This window comes from Bubalus kerabau, chromosome 5 (assembly GCF_029407905.1).
Source record: "Bubalus kerabau isolate K-KA32 ecotype Philippines breed swamp buffalo chromosome 5, PCC_UOA_SB_1v2, whole genome shotgun sequence".
NCBI classification, from domain to species: Eukaryota; Metazoa; Chordata; class Mammalia; order Artiodactyla; family Bovidae; genus Bubalus; species Bubalus kerabau.
The window spans coordinates 94,441,627-94,456,989 of record NC_073628.1 but is presented as its reverse complement, the minus strand read 5'-3'; the positions used below and the strand labels follow the sequence as shown (position 1 = coordinate 94,456,989).

The 15,363-nt window shown below is 36.5% G+C and overlaps 1 protein-coding gene across 7 annotated transcripts in view; it reads right to left on the bottom strand.

Moving 5' to 3' along the window:
- DNM3 (dynamin 3) overlaps positions 1-15,363 on the bottom strand; it is a 660,520-nt gene that overhangs the window by 174,909 nt on the left and 470,248 nt on the right. For 6 of the 7 annotated variants that reach the window (XM_055582241.1, XM_055582242.1, XM_055582238.1 and 3 more), the window contains one exon: positions 10,006-10,115. In XM_055582241.1, the coding sequence (XP_055438216.1) occupies positions 10,006-10,115 (110 nt within the window). Of the gene's footprint in view, positions 1-10,005; positions 10,116-15,363 lie in introns of those variants that run through there. The other variant, XR_008714900.1, reaches the window with a different exon arrangement.

The following is a 15,363-nucleotide window of genomic DNA, read 5'->3' as shown; positions in this document are numbered from 1 at the left end:
ACATCTGGAAGTTCTTGGTTCATGTACTGTTGAAGCCTGGCTTGGAGAATTTTGAGCATTATTTTGCTAGCATGTGAGACAAGTGCAATTGTGCAGTAGTTTAAACATTCTTTGGCATTGCCTTTCTTTGGAATTGGAATGAAAACTGACCTTTTCCAATCCTGTGGCCACTGCTGAGTTTCCCAAATTTGCTGGCATATTGAGTGCAGCACTTTCACAGCATTATCTTTCAGGATTTGAAATAGCTCATTGGAATTCTATCACTTCCACTAGCTTTGTTCATAGTGATGCTTCGTGAGACCCATTTGACTTCACACTCCAGGATGTCTGGCTTTAGGTGAGTGATCACACTATCATGGTTATCTGAGTCATTAAGATCTTTTTTGTTTACATAGGGAGACTCCCACATAAAGGGAGCCCTTCAAGACCACAGTAGATAACTGTTTCTCTTAAATTCATAGGGTCATAGAAATATAAGTAAAATGAAGAAGGAGATGAGCTACTCCCAAGTAAGAGAAATCACCTGAAATAACAAACAAGAGAACAGACCTCTCTGTTCTATCAGACCCTGAGTTCAAAAAGAAGGTAATAAGACTGCTGAAGGATTTAAGAAACAATGCCAAAAGAAATGCAGATCACTGTAACAAGGAACCAGAAACTATAAAGAAGTGCCAATCAAGATTAGACAACTCAAATGCAGATATGAAAACCAAGCTAAAGGTAACAAATAGCAAAGTAAATAATGCAGAAAAACAAATATATGAACTGGAAGGTAAATTAATGGAAATCAGAACAGCAGATGGAAAGAAAAATGAGAAGGGAAAGCAACACACAAGATCTATGGCATAATACAGAGCATGCCAATCTATGCATAGCAGGAATCCCAGAAAGGAAAGAAAAGAGGATAAAAAATGTATTTGAAGAAATTATGGCTGTAAACTTCCCAAACTTAAAGAAGGAAACAGATGTCCAAGTACAGGATGCACAGAGGGTCCCAAAGAGGATGAACCCAAACAAACCTACACCAATACATATTAAAATAGAAATGATAAAAATTAAAGAGAGGATTCTTAAGGCAACAAAAGAAAAACAAAGGATTAATTACAAGGGGATGCCATAGGTCTATCAGTTGATTTCTCTATACAAATGCTGCAATCAAGATGGGAATGGCAAACCATATTTAAAGTCTTGAAAAAGAAGAAAAATTTGCAACATAGGATACTCTGTCCAGCAAGGGTATCATTTAGAATGGAAGGAGAGATAATGAATTTCTCAGACAAGCAGAAACTAAAAGAATACAGAGATACTGAATCTATCCAAAAAAGAAATACTGAAAGTTCTTCTCTAAATTAAAAAAAAAGCAAGAATTTATAGGAAAGAGAAACTTACAACAGGAAAGTAAATAACTTTAATAAACCAGTACATAAATTTTTAAATATCTGTGAAAGCAATGATAACTATAATGAACAGCAAAAGAATAAACATAAAGATATAAAAGAGAACATCAAAATCATAAGAGGTGGGGGAGTAGAGTTAGAAAATATAGGTTTTTTGTAGAATGTCTTTCAACTTATATGACTACTAGTATAAAGCAAGTAGATATAGTAATAGGTTAACATACTTGAAACCCAAGATAACCACAAATCAAAAACGTACAATAGAGTCACAAAAACTAAAAAGAAGAGAACTCAAGCTTATTACAAAAGAAAATCATCAAATGGTAAATGGAAAAACAAAAAGAAAAAGAAAGGAACAAAGAAGAAATACAAAATCAACTGAAAACAAGGCATAAAACTGCAATAAACACATATCTGTCAATAATAAACAAATGCCAGTGGAATAAATAAATGGATCAGCAGATCAAAAAATGTAAAGTAACAGAATGGACAATAAAATAAGAGCCTACGATATGCTGCCTACAAGAGACCCAATTTAGGGTGAAGGATACACATAGATTGAAAGGGAGAGGCTATGGAAAAAGATATATCATGCAAATGAAAATGACAAGAAAGCAGGGGTAACAATACTCACATCAGACAAAAGTGACTTTGAAACAAAGTTCATAAAGATAAACAAGGCACTATATAGTGATAAAAGGATCAATACAAGAAGAGGATATTACACTCCTTAACATATATGCATCCAATATAGGCACACCTAAATACAAAACACAAATACTAACAGAAATAAAGGGAGAAATTGATGGGAATACAATAATAGTAGGAAACTTAAACCCCACTGATATCAATGGGCAGATCTTCTGTACATAAAATCAATAAGGCAACAGAAATCCTAAATGACACAAGAGTTAGATATAATTGATATCTATAAGACATTATATCCAAAAAGCACCAAAATATACATTGTTTTCAAGTGCTCAAGGAACATTCTCTAGAACAGACCACATTTTAGGACACAAAACAAGCCTCAATTAATTTAAGAGGATAGAAATTATTTCAAGCATCTTTTCTGACCACAATGGCATAAAAATAGAAATCAACCACAGAAAGAGATGACTACATGGAGACAAATGACAATGAAAACAGAACTTTAAAAAATCTAAAGGATGCAGCAAAAGCAGTAATAAGAGGAAACTTTATATAGTGATACATGCCTTCCTCAGAAAACAAGAAAATGTCAGATAACCAACCTAAGAGATTAACTTATCACCTAAGAGAATGAGCAAAAGAACAAACAAAACATAAAGTCATCAGAAGGAAAAAAACAATAAAGATCAGAGAGGAAATAATGAAAAGAGAGTAAAAATAGAAAAAAAAAACACAATAAAACCAAGAGATGGTTTTTTGAAAGGATAAACAAAATGAACAAATCTCTGGTCAGGCTCACTAAGGAAAAAAAAGAGAAAGAATCCAAATAAAATAAGAAAGGAAAGAGAAAAAAATGACAACCACTCCTACGGACAAACAAAAATCACAGGAGAATACTATAAACAGCTACATGGAAACAAATCAGACAACCTAGAAGAAATGGAAAAGTTCTAGAAACATAATGCCCACCAAAACAGAATCAAGAAGAAACAGATAATTTGAACAGACAAAATACTAGAAGGAAACAGTGAAAGGCATTCAGTCGTGTCTGACTCTTTGTGACCCCCACGGACTAGCCAGCCAGGCTCCACTGTCCATGGAATTCTCCAGGCAAGAATACTGGAGTGGGTAGTTGTTCCCTTCTCCAGGGGATCTTCCCAACCCAGAGATGGAACCCAGGTCTCCCATATTACAGGGCACATTCTTTACTTTCTGAGCTACCAGGGAAGCCCATGAATACTGGAGTGGGTAACCTATCCCTTCTCCAGAGGATCTTCCTGACCCAGGGATTGAACTGGATCTCCTACATTGCAGGTGGATTCTTTACCATCTGAGCTACCAGGGAAGCCCAGAAGGAAACAGAATTTGTAAAAAAAAAAAAAAAAAAAAAAAAAAAAACCTGAAAACAATAGTCCAGAAAGGCTTCACTGGGGAATTCAACCAAACATACCGAGAAGAACTTATATCAATCCTTCTCAAACTCTTCCAAAAGATTGAAGAGGAGGAAACACTCCTAAAGTCCTTCTATGAAGCCACCACCACCCTGATACCAGAACCAGACAAAGACACTACCAAAAAAGAATAATAGGTCAATATCTTTGATGAACATAGATACAAAAATCCTCAACAAAATCTTAGCAAACCGAATCCAGTAAAGTATCATACATAAAAAGTTATCATACATCATGATCAAATTGGATTCATCCCAGTGTCACAAGGACGAGTCACCATATCCAAATCAATCAATACAATACACAACATCAAGAAAAGACAAACACCACACCATCATCTCAAGGATGAAGAAAAAGCATTTGATGAAATTCAACATCCATTCATGATAAATCTCTAACAAAAGTGGGTACAGAAGGAACATATTTCAACATAACAAAAGCCATTTATGAAAAACCCACAGCCAGCATAATGAAAATCTTCCCTTTCAACTAAAATTTGGTTTAAGACAAGAATGTTCACTCTCATCACTTCTATTCAACATAGTACTGAAAGTCCTAGTCATAGCAATTAAACAAGGAAAGAAATAAAAGATATCCAAATCAGAAGGGAAAGCATAAAATTGTCACTATATGCAGATGACATGATACTATATACAGAAAACCATAAGGACTCCACACAAAACTATTAGAATTGATAAATAAATTCAGCAAAGTATCAGAATACAAGATTAATATACAGAAATCTGTTGCATTTCTGTACACTAACAATAAAATATCAGAAAGACAAAGTTAAAAAAAAAAAACCTTGTTTAAAAATCACATCAAAAAAACCTACAAATAAATCTAACCAATGAGGTGAAACTGTGGAAAATTCTGAAAGAGATGGGAATACCAGATTACCTGACCTGCCTCTTGAGAAACCTATATGCAGGTCAGGAAGCAACAGTTAGAACTGGACATGGAACAATAGACTGGTTCCAGATAGGAAAAGGAGTATGTCAAGGCTGTATATTGTTACCCTGCTTATTTAACTTCTATACAGAGTACATCATGAGAAACGCTGGACTGGAAGAAGCACAAGCTGGAATCAATATTGCCAGGAGAAATATCAATAACCTCAGATATGAAGATGACACCACCCTTATCGCAGAAAGTGAAGAGGAACTCAAAAGCCTCTTGATGAGAGTGAAAGAAGAGAGTGAAAAAGTTGGCTTAAAGCTCAACATTCAGAAAATGAAGATCATGGCATCTGGTCCCATCACTTCATGGGAAATAGATGGGGAAACAGTGGAAACAGTGTCAGACTTCGTTTTTTTGGGCTCCAAAATCACTGCAGATGGTGACTGCAGCCATGAAATTAAAAGATGCTTACTCCTTGAAAGGAAAGTTATGACCAACCTAGATAGCATATTCAAAAGCAGAGACATTACTTTGCCAACAAATGTCCGTCTAGTCAAGGCTATGGTTTTTCAAGTAGTCATGTATGGATGTGAGAGTTGGACTGTGAAGAAAGCTGAGCACTGAAGAATTGATGCTTTTGAATTGTGGTGTTGGATAAGACTCTTGAGTGTCCCTTGGACTGCAAGGAGATCCAACCAGTCCATTCTAAGGGACATCGGTCCTGGGTGTTCTTTGGAAGGAATGATGCTAAAGCTGCAACTCCAGTACTTTGGCCACCTCATGCGAAGAGTTGACTCATTGGAAAAGACTCTGATGCTGGGAGGGATTGGGGGCAGGAGGAGAAGGGGATGACAGAGGATGAGATGGCTGAATGGCATCACTGACTTGATGGATGTGAGTTGAGTGAACTCCGGGAGTTGGTAATGGATAGGGAGGCCTGGCGTGCTGCAATTCATGGGGTTGCAAAGAGTCAGACACAACTGAGCAACTGAACTGAACTGAACTGAGAGTTATATGCTGAGACTACAAAACAATGATAAAGGAAATCAAATATGATTCAAGAAAATGGAATGATATCCTATACTCTTGGATTAGAAAACTAATATTGTTTAAATGGCCATACTACAAAAAGCAAGCTACAGATTTATTGCAACCCCTATCAACTTCCCCATGATATTTTTCATAGAACTAAAACAAACAATCCTAAAATTTATATGGAACTACAAAAGATCCAGAAGTGCCAAAGCAATCCTGAGGAAAAAGGACAAAGCTCAAGGCATAACTCTTCCAGGCTGCAGACAATACACAAAGCTACAGTAATCAAAAGTGTGACATCGGCACAGGAACAGACATAGAGATCAATGGAAAAAAACAGAAAGCCCAGAAATAAACCAACCACATATGGTAAATTAATCTTTGGCAAAGGAGGCAGGAATATACAGAATGAGAATGGAGAAAAGAATAGAGAAAAGAATGGAGAAAAGACATTCTCTTTAGCAGGTGGTGTTGGGAAAGCTAGACAATGACTTGTACATCAATGAAGTTAGAATAGTCCCTTATACTGTACACAAAAATTAAGCTTAAAATGGCTTAAGGACTTAAATATCTGTTAGGACACCATAAAATTCCTAGAAGACAATACAGGCAAAACATTCTCTTACACAAATTATAATTACAGCTTCCTAGTATATACTTGTTGAGTTTTTTTTATCAATCAAGATTTAAAAATATAGTAACTATATTTTTATAATTACTATAGACTGGATAGTATTATTAACAAACATGATTCATAGAACTCTCATGGAACCCTGTACTCCTAAATTAATACATTCTTCTCAAGCATATATGAAATATTTATGAAAATTTACCATGTGTGCTAGATCATATGCTCTGACCACAATACAATTAAGTTAGAAATCAACAACAAAAAAACAATAAAATTCCATGCACTATAAAATATAAAACACACTTCTAAACAACTCAAAGAAAAAATGATAATGAAGATTATGGAAACAGAAGATCAGAGGAAACAGAACTTAATGGTAACCAAGGTATTATGTTACAAAGTTTGTGGTGAGCTGCTAAAAATACACAGAAGGAAATCTATACAATTATATGTATACATAAGAAAAAATAAGATAAAAATTAATGAGCTACACATCTAAAAAAGAAGTTAGAAAAAATGGGCTACAAAGAAAACACAGTAAATACAAGTTAGGAAATGAAGAAGAGAGCAGAAATTCCTGAAATAGATAAAACATGTACAACTGAGGATCAAAAGTTGGTTCTCTGGAAAAAGATACAACTCTGAAAAGAGTGACCAAGTGAAAACAGGTAAGGTTTAATATGAGAAATAAAAAAAGGATTAAATTTCAGACACAGCAGAGATTTGTAAAAATAGAATACTAAGAAATCATTGATGCTAATATTAAAATATGTTAAAAAAAACAGAATGGGTAATTTCCTAGAAAAAAAATATAATTTGTTTAAACTCATAGAAAAAACAGAAAACCTGAACAAATCTATACTTATTAAATATATGAAATCACTAGCCCAAAGTCTACTTATCAAAACTGTCCATAAGTTCTAGACGATTTTACAGGTGAGTTCTACCACTCAGTTAACATTCACCCCCCACCTTATACAAAGTGTTCCAAAGAACAATAAGAACTTATTTCCACTTCAGTTATGAAGCTAACAGAACCTTGGTATGAAAACTAGGCAGGGACAATACAAAAAAGAACATTTATGAGCCAATTTCACTTATGAACATAGATGCAAAAAGCTAAATAAAATGGCAAACTTAAGTCAGGGACACATAATAGACAATAATACAACGTAATTTAATTAGGTTTAATCCTAGGAGATCAAGGATGGTTTACAGTAAGAAGGTCTCTTAATATATTTCACCACATGAATAGATTAAAAAAGAAAGTCATAGAGGGGAAAAAAAAACCCACTCATCCATGACAAAGTTAAACACCCATTCATGATTAAAACAGAAACTTCAGCAACTAGGAACTCAGGGAATCTTCTTTACTTGATAATGGGTAACTATCAGAAAGCACTTAACCATAAAATGTGAAATAATTTTCTTTCAAATCACGAACAAAACAAAGACACCCAACTGTACTTAATATTGTACTACTAGAGGGCCTAGCCAATACCAAAACAATTGAAAATAATCAAGATTTCAGAGGAAAAGATAAATGGCAAAAATGCCTGTATATTCTTGCACAGATAGAGGTCAAGTGAAGTGGTTGAAGAGCTCAATACTTTCTGACAAGTCTAGAATTTCAGGATACCTAAATTTTTAGAAGCCCAGAGATTTCTTATATTCATGTCTTTTGCTCTCTTTGCTGGAAAGGATGTGGAGAAAAGGGAACCCTCTTGCACTACTGGTGGGAATGTAAATTGATATAGCCACTGTGGGGAACAGTATGGAGGTTCCTTAAAAAACTAAATACAGAACTACCATATGACCTAGCAATCCCACTCCTGGGTATATACCCTGAGAAAACTATAATTCAAAAGATTATATGTACCCCTATGCTCCTTGCAGCACTATTTACAATAGCCAGGACATAGAAACAAGCTAAATGTCCAATGACAGATGAATGGATAAAGAAGATGTGGTATATATATATATATATATGTACACACAATGGAGTATTTCTCATCCACTAAAAGAAACAAAGAAGTGTCATTTGTAGAAACGTGGATGGACTTAGAGTCTGTCATACTAAGTGAAGTAAGTCAGAAACACAAATATCGTGTTTTCATGAATACATGTGGAATCTATAAAAATGGTACAGATAAACTTATTTCCAAGGCAGGGATAGAGACGTGGATGTAGCAAATGGACATGTGGACACGGTGGGGGGTGGGGGAGGGGAGAGTGGGACAAATTGAGAGATTAGGATTGATGTATATACACTACCATGTGTAATTAGATAGCTAGGGGGAAGCTGCTTTTATAAAGCACAGGGAGCTCAGCTTTATGCTCTGTGATGGGTGGGATTGGGGTGGGGATGGGAGTGGAGAGAGTTCTAAGAGGGAGGGGATATATATATACACATAGCTGATTCACCTCACCATACAGCAAAAACTAACGTAACACTGTAAAGCAATTATATTCTAATAAAATAGAAGAAAATAAATCCATAATTGTATTTTGTCTAAAAAGATGCTCTATTATTATCTGATTTTTTTTTTTTTTTGTACTCAGTCGTTTTATAACCTTAACTTTCTAGATTGATCAAACATTCAAATTTAGTTTGACCTCCTGTGTGGCAATTATACTTCCCACTCTGCATCCAAGCAGGAAGGCCGAGCACACCCCTGAAGACTGCTTTAGGACTTTCTGACTCCCCACTGCTCTGAGGAAGGTATGTAAACAGTACTGAACTTTGCCCCTGTGGAGGACACAGTACTTCTCTCTCCAGGAAACCTTTTTATTCTTTATCATTTTCAGTGTCTTTTCACCAGCTGCTCTCAAATAATACTAATAACAAATTAGTATTTAAATTAAAATATTTTAATAAAATCTCATTCTCAGTATTTTGCAGGGGAGTTATATTAATTTCTTTTCCCTTGATTCTTTAAATGTTCTGCTCTTGTGGTTTTTCTAAGTATTTTTGTACAATGAGTCACTCTGAGCAACTGACTGGGAATGTAGAAAAAAGGCTCCCCGCCCCCCTCCCCCACCATTTTGATTTACTGTGTGATTGACCCTGGGCCAGTCACTGAACCTAATCAAGGAACTCCATTCATTGCTAAACAAAGATAAAAAGCCTGGAGAGATGGGTTAAAATTAGATCCTGCCACCTAATGACTCAGTTTCTTAATAACTGACTCACAGAAATTAATTAGCTTTTTCCCATAACAATTTCATTTGGAAAAGGTCTTTATTATTTTTGCCTAGTCATAGTCTTTTTATGTTTCTCTATCCAATTCTCTGTTACTTCTCCATTTGTTTACTTAGTTTCAGTGAATAACCATGGCACTCCACAATAATTAGCCCCAAATTCAGGGATAGTTTTGTGATCCCAAAGTCTCTGAGATACATTCTTATTTATGAAATGGTAATCACAGTACTCTATCGTTTCCCATACAATTGCTACAACAGACAATGAATGTGGACAGTGCTTTGAAAAACTGTAAAGAACAATATATTTGCATTCATCTTAAATGAATAATTCTATTTACTGATGCAAGAATTTAGTCAGAATACCTGATTGGGTCTTAAGTGATACTAATCCATTAGACACTACTAAAAATTATATCTGAGTAATTTATTTATAAGTACAGAACAATAAATGCAGAACAAGGAAGACTTTAAAATAACAAAACATAGTTTAAGAATGACACGGGTGCCTGCTTAAGAGCAGGAAATTAATACTTGAAGATCTTCCTTGTTCTAAGTTTAAATCTTTTGAATCCATAACCTATGGTAAAAGCTGAAAAAACAAAACAAATGAAAGGAAAACTCAAGAGTTAACAAATTTTAAGGTAGGACCAAAAGAAATCTTGCAAATATGGTCTCTGGATCACATAGAAATTCAAAGATAAAAAATGTGAAGACATAAGCTGCTTCATTTTCTTACCTTTGTTCTGTATTAAAGAGTGCAAAGATGTGCTTGCTAGACATAAAGCTCTTTTCCACATCCCGAACTTTCAGGTTGTCCAAGGGAAGCATATACTTCTTTTCTTTTTCCTATAGAGAGAAAGAGAGAACTGGCTTTAATAAAAGATCTTGAAGCATGCCCACAGCCACATATCACCTGAGCTGGTCAGCATTTGATTACAATATTTTGATACCATCATACACTACTTTGACACCAGCTACCAAGGAACAAGGGCTTCCCAGGGGGCTAAGTGGTAAAGAAACCTCCAAGCAGGAGATGCAGGTTTGATCCCTAGGTCAGGAAGATCCCTTGGAGGAGGACATGGCAGCTCACTCCAGTTTTCTTCCCTGGGAAATCCCATGGACAGAGGAGCCTGGTGGGCTACAGTCCATGGGGTTGTAAAGAGTTGGACACGACTTTGCAACTAAGCCATCAAACCATCACCAAGCCACACCAAGGAAGAAAAATCATTGGAGACAGGAGATGCCAATGGTTCTCAATACATGGGTCAGAAGAATGACAGGAGGGAACGTGCAGAGGAAGAAAGGGCTCAGGGATGGAAAAAACATATGGTCTTCTATCCTTTCTTCCTCATGTGGGTCCCCTTAGATGTTTTAAATTGTTAGTTTGATATTAAAAATTTAGCCATCTGTTAATATTTAGCAAAAATGTTCTGGTCCTAATTCAATGAGAAATGCCAGATGGATTTCATTTCATATTTTATTTGCAGCCTAAGCAGCTTTGATAGCCAGAACTGGCAGGAGACTGGAAGCACAGGACCCTAATATGAAATATTCCCTATAAACTATGATAAAGCACAGAAAATACTTCTTTCATTCAAGTCTAGAATAAAATGTGGGTCCAGGAAAAAAAAATGATGCCATTAAATTGTCAAACTCTTTGGGGAGAATAAACACCCATTAGAAGTGAATTGATATTAACTAGAGCAAATTCTCCTTTAAAATTAACAACTCTTTAGGAAGAAAATGGACATTTGAGAGGGGAGGTCTGTAAATGGAACCAAACCAATCTTGGTTAAACATATTGGATGCCAAAGAATTATTAGAACATTTACCTTTATGGACTGGCCCAGGGACAATATTATCGCCTGCATAAATACCTAACAATCAGTATAATAGGAGATAGCCAAATATTCAAGTTTAGGAAACCTAGTCAATATTTGGGTCATTTTAACACAGCCCTTGTTAAACAGTAGTCCTCTGTATATCTCGGGTGACAGTCCTAAGAAATACCAGGCCTAGATTTCAGAGGAGAAGAGCATAGAGATTTAGCCATGACTTAATACACAATATTAATGCTTATGAGAAATACATGCACTGTACAGATATGTTTGACATAAACTTTATTGTTCCTTCAGCTCCTACAGTTCTTCCTTGAGAATCTGTCTATGCTCAGTAGTGTGGGGCAGAATTCTTCTATGTTCCCTAGCCAGCTTGCGGGGGCTATGCTGTCTGCAGACATCAGAAAATGTTATTGCAAGAACTATCACTGCCTTTGCCTCTTGAGAAACACTGGGCTGGAAGAAGCACAAGCTGGAATCAATATTGCCAGGAGAAATATCAATAACCTCAGATATGCAGATGACACCACCCTTATGGCAGAAAGTGAAGAGGAACTAAAAAAACCTCTTGATGAAAGTGAACGAGGAGAGTGAAAAAGTTGGCTTAAAGCTCAACATTCAGAAAACGAAGATCATGACATCTGGTCCCATCACTTCATGGGAAATAGATGGGGAAACAGTGGAAACAGTGTCAGACTTTATTTTGGGGGGCTACAAAATCACTGCAGATGGTGACTGCAGCCATGAAATTAAAAGACGCTTACTCCTTGGAAGGAAAGTTATGACCAACTTAGATAGCATATTCAAAAGCAGAGACATTACTTTGCCAACAAAGGTCCATCTAGTCAAGGCTATGGTTTTTCCAGTGGTCATGTATGGATGTGAGAGTTGGACTGTGAAGAAAGCTGAGCACCGAAGAATTGATGCTTTTGAACTGTGGTATTGGATAAGACTCTTGAGAGTCCCTTGGACTGCAAGGAGATCCAACCAGTCCATTCTAAAGGAGATCGGTCCTGAGTGTTCTTTGGAAGGAATGATGCTAAAGCTGAAACTCCAGTACTTTGGCCACCTCATGCGAAGAGTTGACTCATTGGAAAAGACTCTGATGCTGGGAGGGATTGGGGGCAGGAGGAGAAGGGGATGACAGAGGATGAGATGGCTGGATGGTATCACCGATTCAATGGATGTGAGTTTGAGTGAACTCCAGGAGTTGGTGATGGACAGGGAGGGCTGGCGTGCTGCGATTCATGGGGTCGCAAAGAGTCGGACACGACTGAGGGACTGAACTAACTAACTCCTAAATTAGTCAGGGGGAAATTTGGGCAGAGCACATTAGAATAGTGAGGCAGAAAGGAACAGGTGACACAGGAAGCTAAAGAAGCTGGTTGGAGGACAAAATGGCTGTCCTAGAAGGCAAGGTCTTCAAAGAAGATAACAAAATAGACCAAAAACATAAACTGAATGGCAGTGAGAGAAGTGCAAGAATAAATATAAAAAAGCAAAGCACTGTAAGAAGATTTCAATATTTCTTTTACAGAAATTAACAATAGCAAATACAAGGATATTCTAAATAACAAAATACATAATTTATGCAAATTAAGCATCAGAGTTGGGCCTAACTTTAGACTATTTTAGGACACAATTCTAAGCGTCAAGGTTGTAGCCTGAATGAAAAGCTACCCAACACATAATCAAATGAAAACGCTTGAGACCCAGGGAACATTTTTGTATTGGATGTTTTTCAATGCTCTAAATTTAAGCAGCTGGATTTTTTTAATGCACATCCTATTCAACCTTTTGAAATGATGGATTTGCCTTCTAATGGGAAATCTGCATTTGATTGTAAAGATGGAACACAATGTCCTTGGCCTGTTTTCTATAGAAGTAGGCTCTCTTTTGTACTACATTCTTTAGCATATAGTAGAGACCAAAACTCCAGCAAGTTTTCGTCAGATATTAAACTATGGAGACATACACATATGTGCAGACAGAGAAATATAAAAAAAAGTAGTTTCATTTCCAAAGAACTAAATGTCATTTATCTAAGACTTTTGAGAACATATTGCTAAATTATTTCCTAATCAAGAGTTTCCCAGACTGACAAAAAAAGAAGAAAAAGAAGATTCTGACTAATTTGTTTAAAGTTGTTAGTCAGATGGAGAATTAAATGCGAGAACCATGAAGCTATATGTCATGGATATCTCTAAAATTTTCGGTCCTTCTGGGAAGGTATGATGTTGTACTAAAATAACATCTTAAATATGAAATAGTTGAAATAAACAAAAGAAACAGAGAAGGAGAAAGGGTAAACAAGTATAATTTCTAAAATATAGTGAATCTTACCACCTTAGTTGAGACATTTGTTACATATTCTTTGTTAACTCTATAAACTTTCTAATAATTCACTGTTCAATATGGTAGCCTCCAGCTAAGGTGACTACCAAGTTCTTGAAATGTAGCTAGTCAAATTGGGATATGCTTAAGTGTTAAATACATACCAGATTTCAAAGATTTATTATGAGAAAAAGAATGAAAACTATATCATTAATACTTCTATATCAATTATATGTTAAAATGACAATACTTTGAATATATTGAGGTAAAGTATTATTAAACATAATTTCATCTGTACTGTTTTGAATGCAGCTGTTGGACAATTTTAAATGACATATGCAGCTCACGTTAACTTTCTATTGACAGTGATGAGCCCATGTACCTATCATCACATTCCTTCCTCTCACCCATCCAGTTTTCCTCTTCTGACCTCCCCATTTCTGCCATCAGGTATATTTATCCTTCTCTCAGTCACCCAGTCTGGAACCTCACTATCACTTCTGACGTATTGTCTTCCATCGCCTCCTTTATTATATCAAGACTATACTGCACGGTGTTTGAAGCATTTGTCATAGCTCCCATTGTTTGACATTCCCACTACATTAATTAAGGTCCCTGGCATCTCACAAGCCTGTAATTATAAATGGCCTCCTATCTAGTCTTTTAGTCTTGTACTTCCTCTAACATCACCAGAGAGGGCAATTTTCTTAAACTACTCTGTCAAATTCATTCAGCTCAGTTCAGTTGCTCAGTCGTGTCCGACTCTTTGCTACCCCATGAATCGCAGCACGTCAGGCCTCCCTGTCCATCACCAACTCCCGGAGTTCACTCAGACTCACGTCCATCGAGTCAGTGATGCCATCCAGCCATCTCATCCTCTGTCGTCCCCTTCTCTTCCTGTCCCCAATCCCTCCAGCATCAGAGTCTTTTCCAATGAGTCAACTCTTCGCATGAGGTGGCCAAAGTACTGGAGTTTCAGCTTTAGCATCATTCCTTCCAAAGAACACTGAGGGCTGATCTCCTTCAGAATGGACTGGTTGGATCTCCTTGCAGTCCAAGGGACTCTCAAGAGTCTTCTCCAACACCACAGTTCAAAAGCATCAATTCTTCAGCGCTCAGCTTTCTTCACAGTCCAACTCTTACATCCATACATGACCACTGGAAAAACCATAGCCTTGACTAGATGGATCTTTGTTGGCAAAGTAATGTCTCTGCTTTTGAATATGCTATCTAGGTTGGTCATAACTTTTCTTCCAAGGAGCAAGCGTCTTTTAATTTCATGGCTGCAGTCACCATCTGCAGTGATTTTGAATCCCAAAAAAACAAAGTCTGACACTGTTTCCACTGTTTCCCCATCTATTTCCTATGAAGTGATGGGACCAGATGCCATGATCTTCATTTTCTGAATGTTGCGCTTTAAGCCAACTATTTCACTCTCCTCTTCCATCCTCATCAAGAGGCTTTTGAGTTCCTCTTCACTTTCTGCCATAAGAGTGGTGTCATCTGCATATCTGAGGTTATTGATATTTTTCCCAGCAATCTTGATTCCAGCTTGTGCTTCTTCCAGCCCAGCGTTTCTCATGATGTAATCTGCATATAAGTTAAATAAGCAGGGTGACAATATACAGCCTTGACGTACTCCTTTTCCTATTGGAACCAGTCTGCTGTTCCATGTCCAGTTCTAACTGTTGCTTCCTGACCTGCCAACAGGTTTCTCAAATTTATTATAGACCTTCAAAACATTCACAGTTCTCCATTATTTACGGAAGAAGTTCCATGAAACTTCTTAATGTGAAATTGAAAAACACCTACAAATTGGTCTGATCCTGACTTGTCAATATCTCCTTTACTCGTTAGTAGGAAGTCTCCATTTCAACCAAATACACATTTCCCAACAGTCCTTTCCCAGCTTGATATACCCT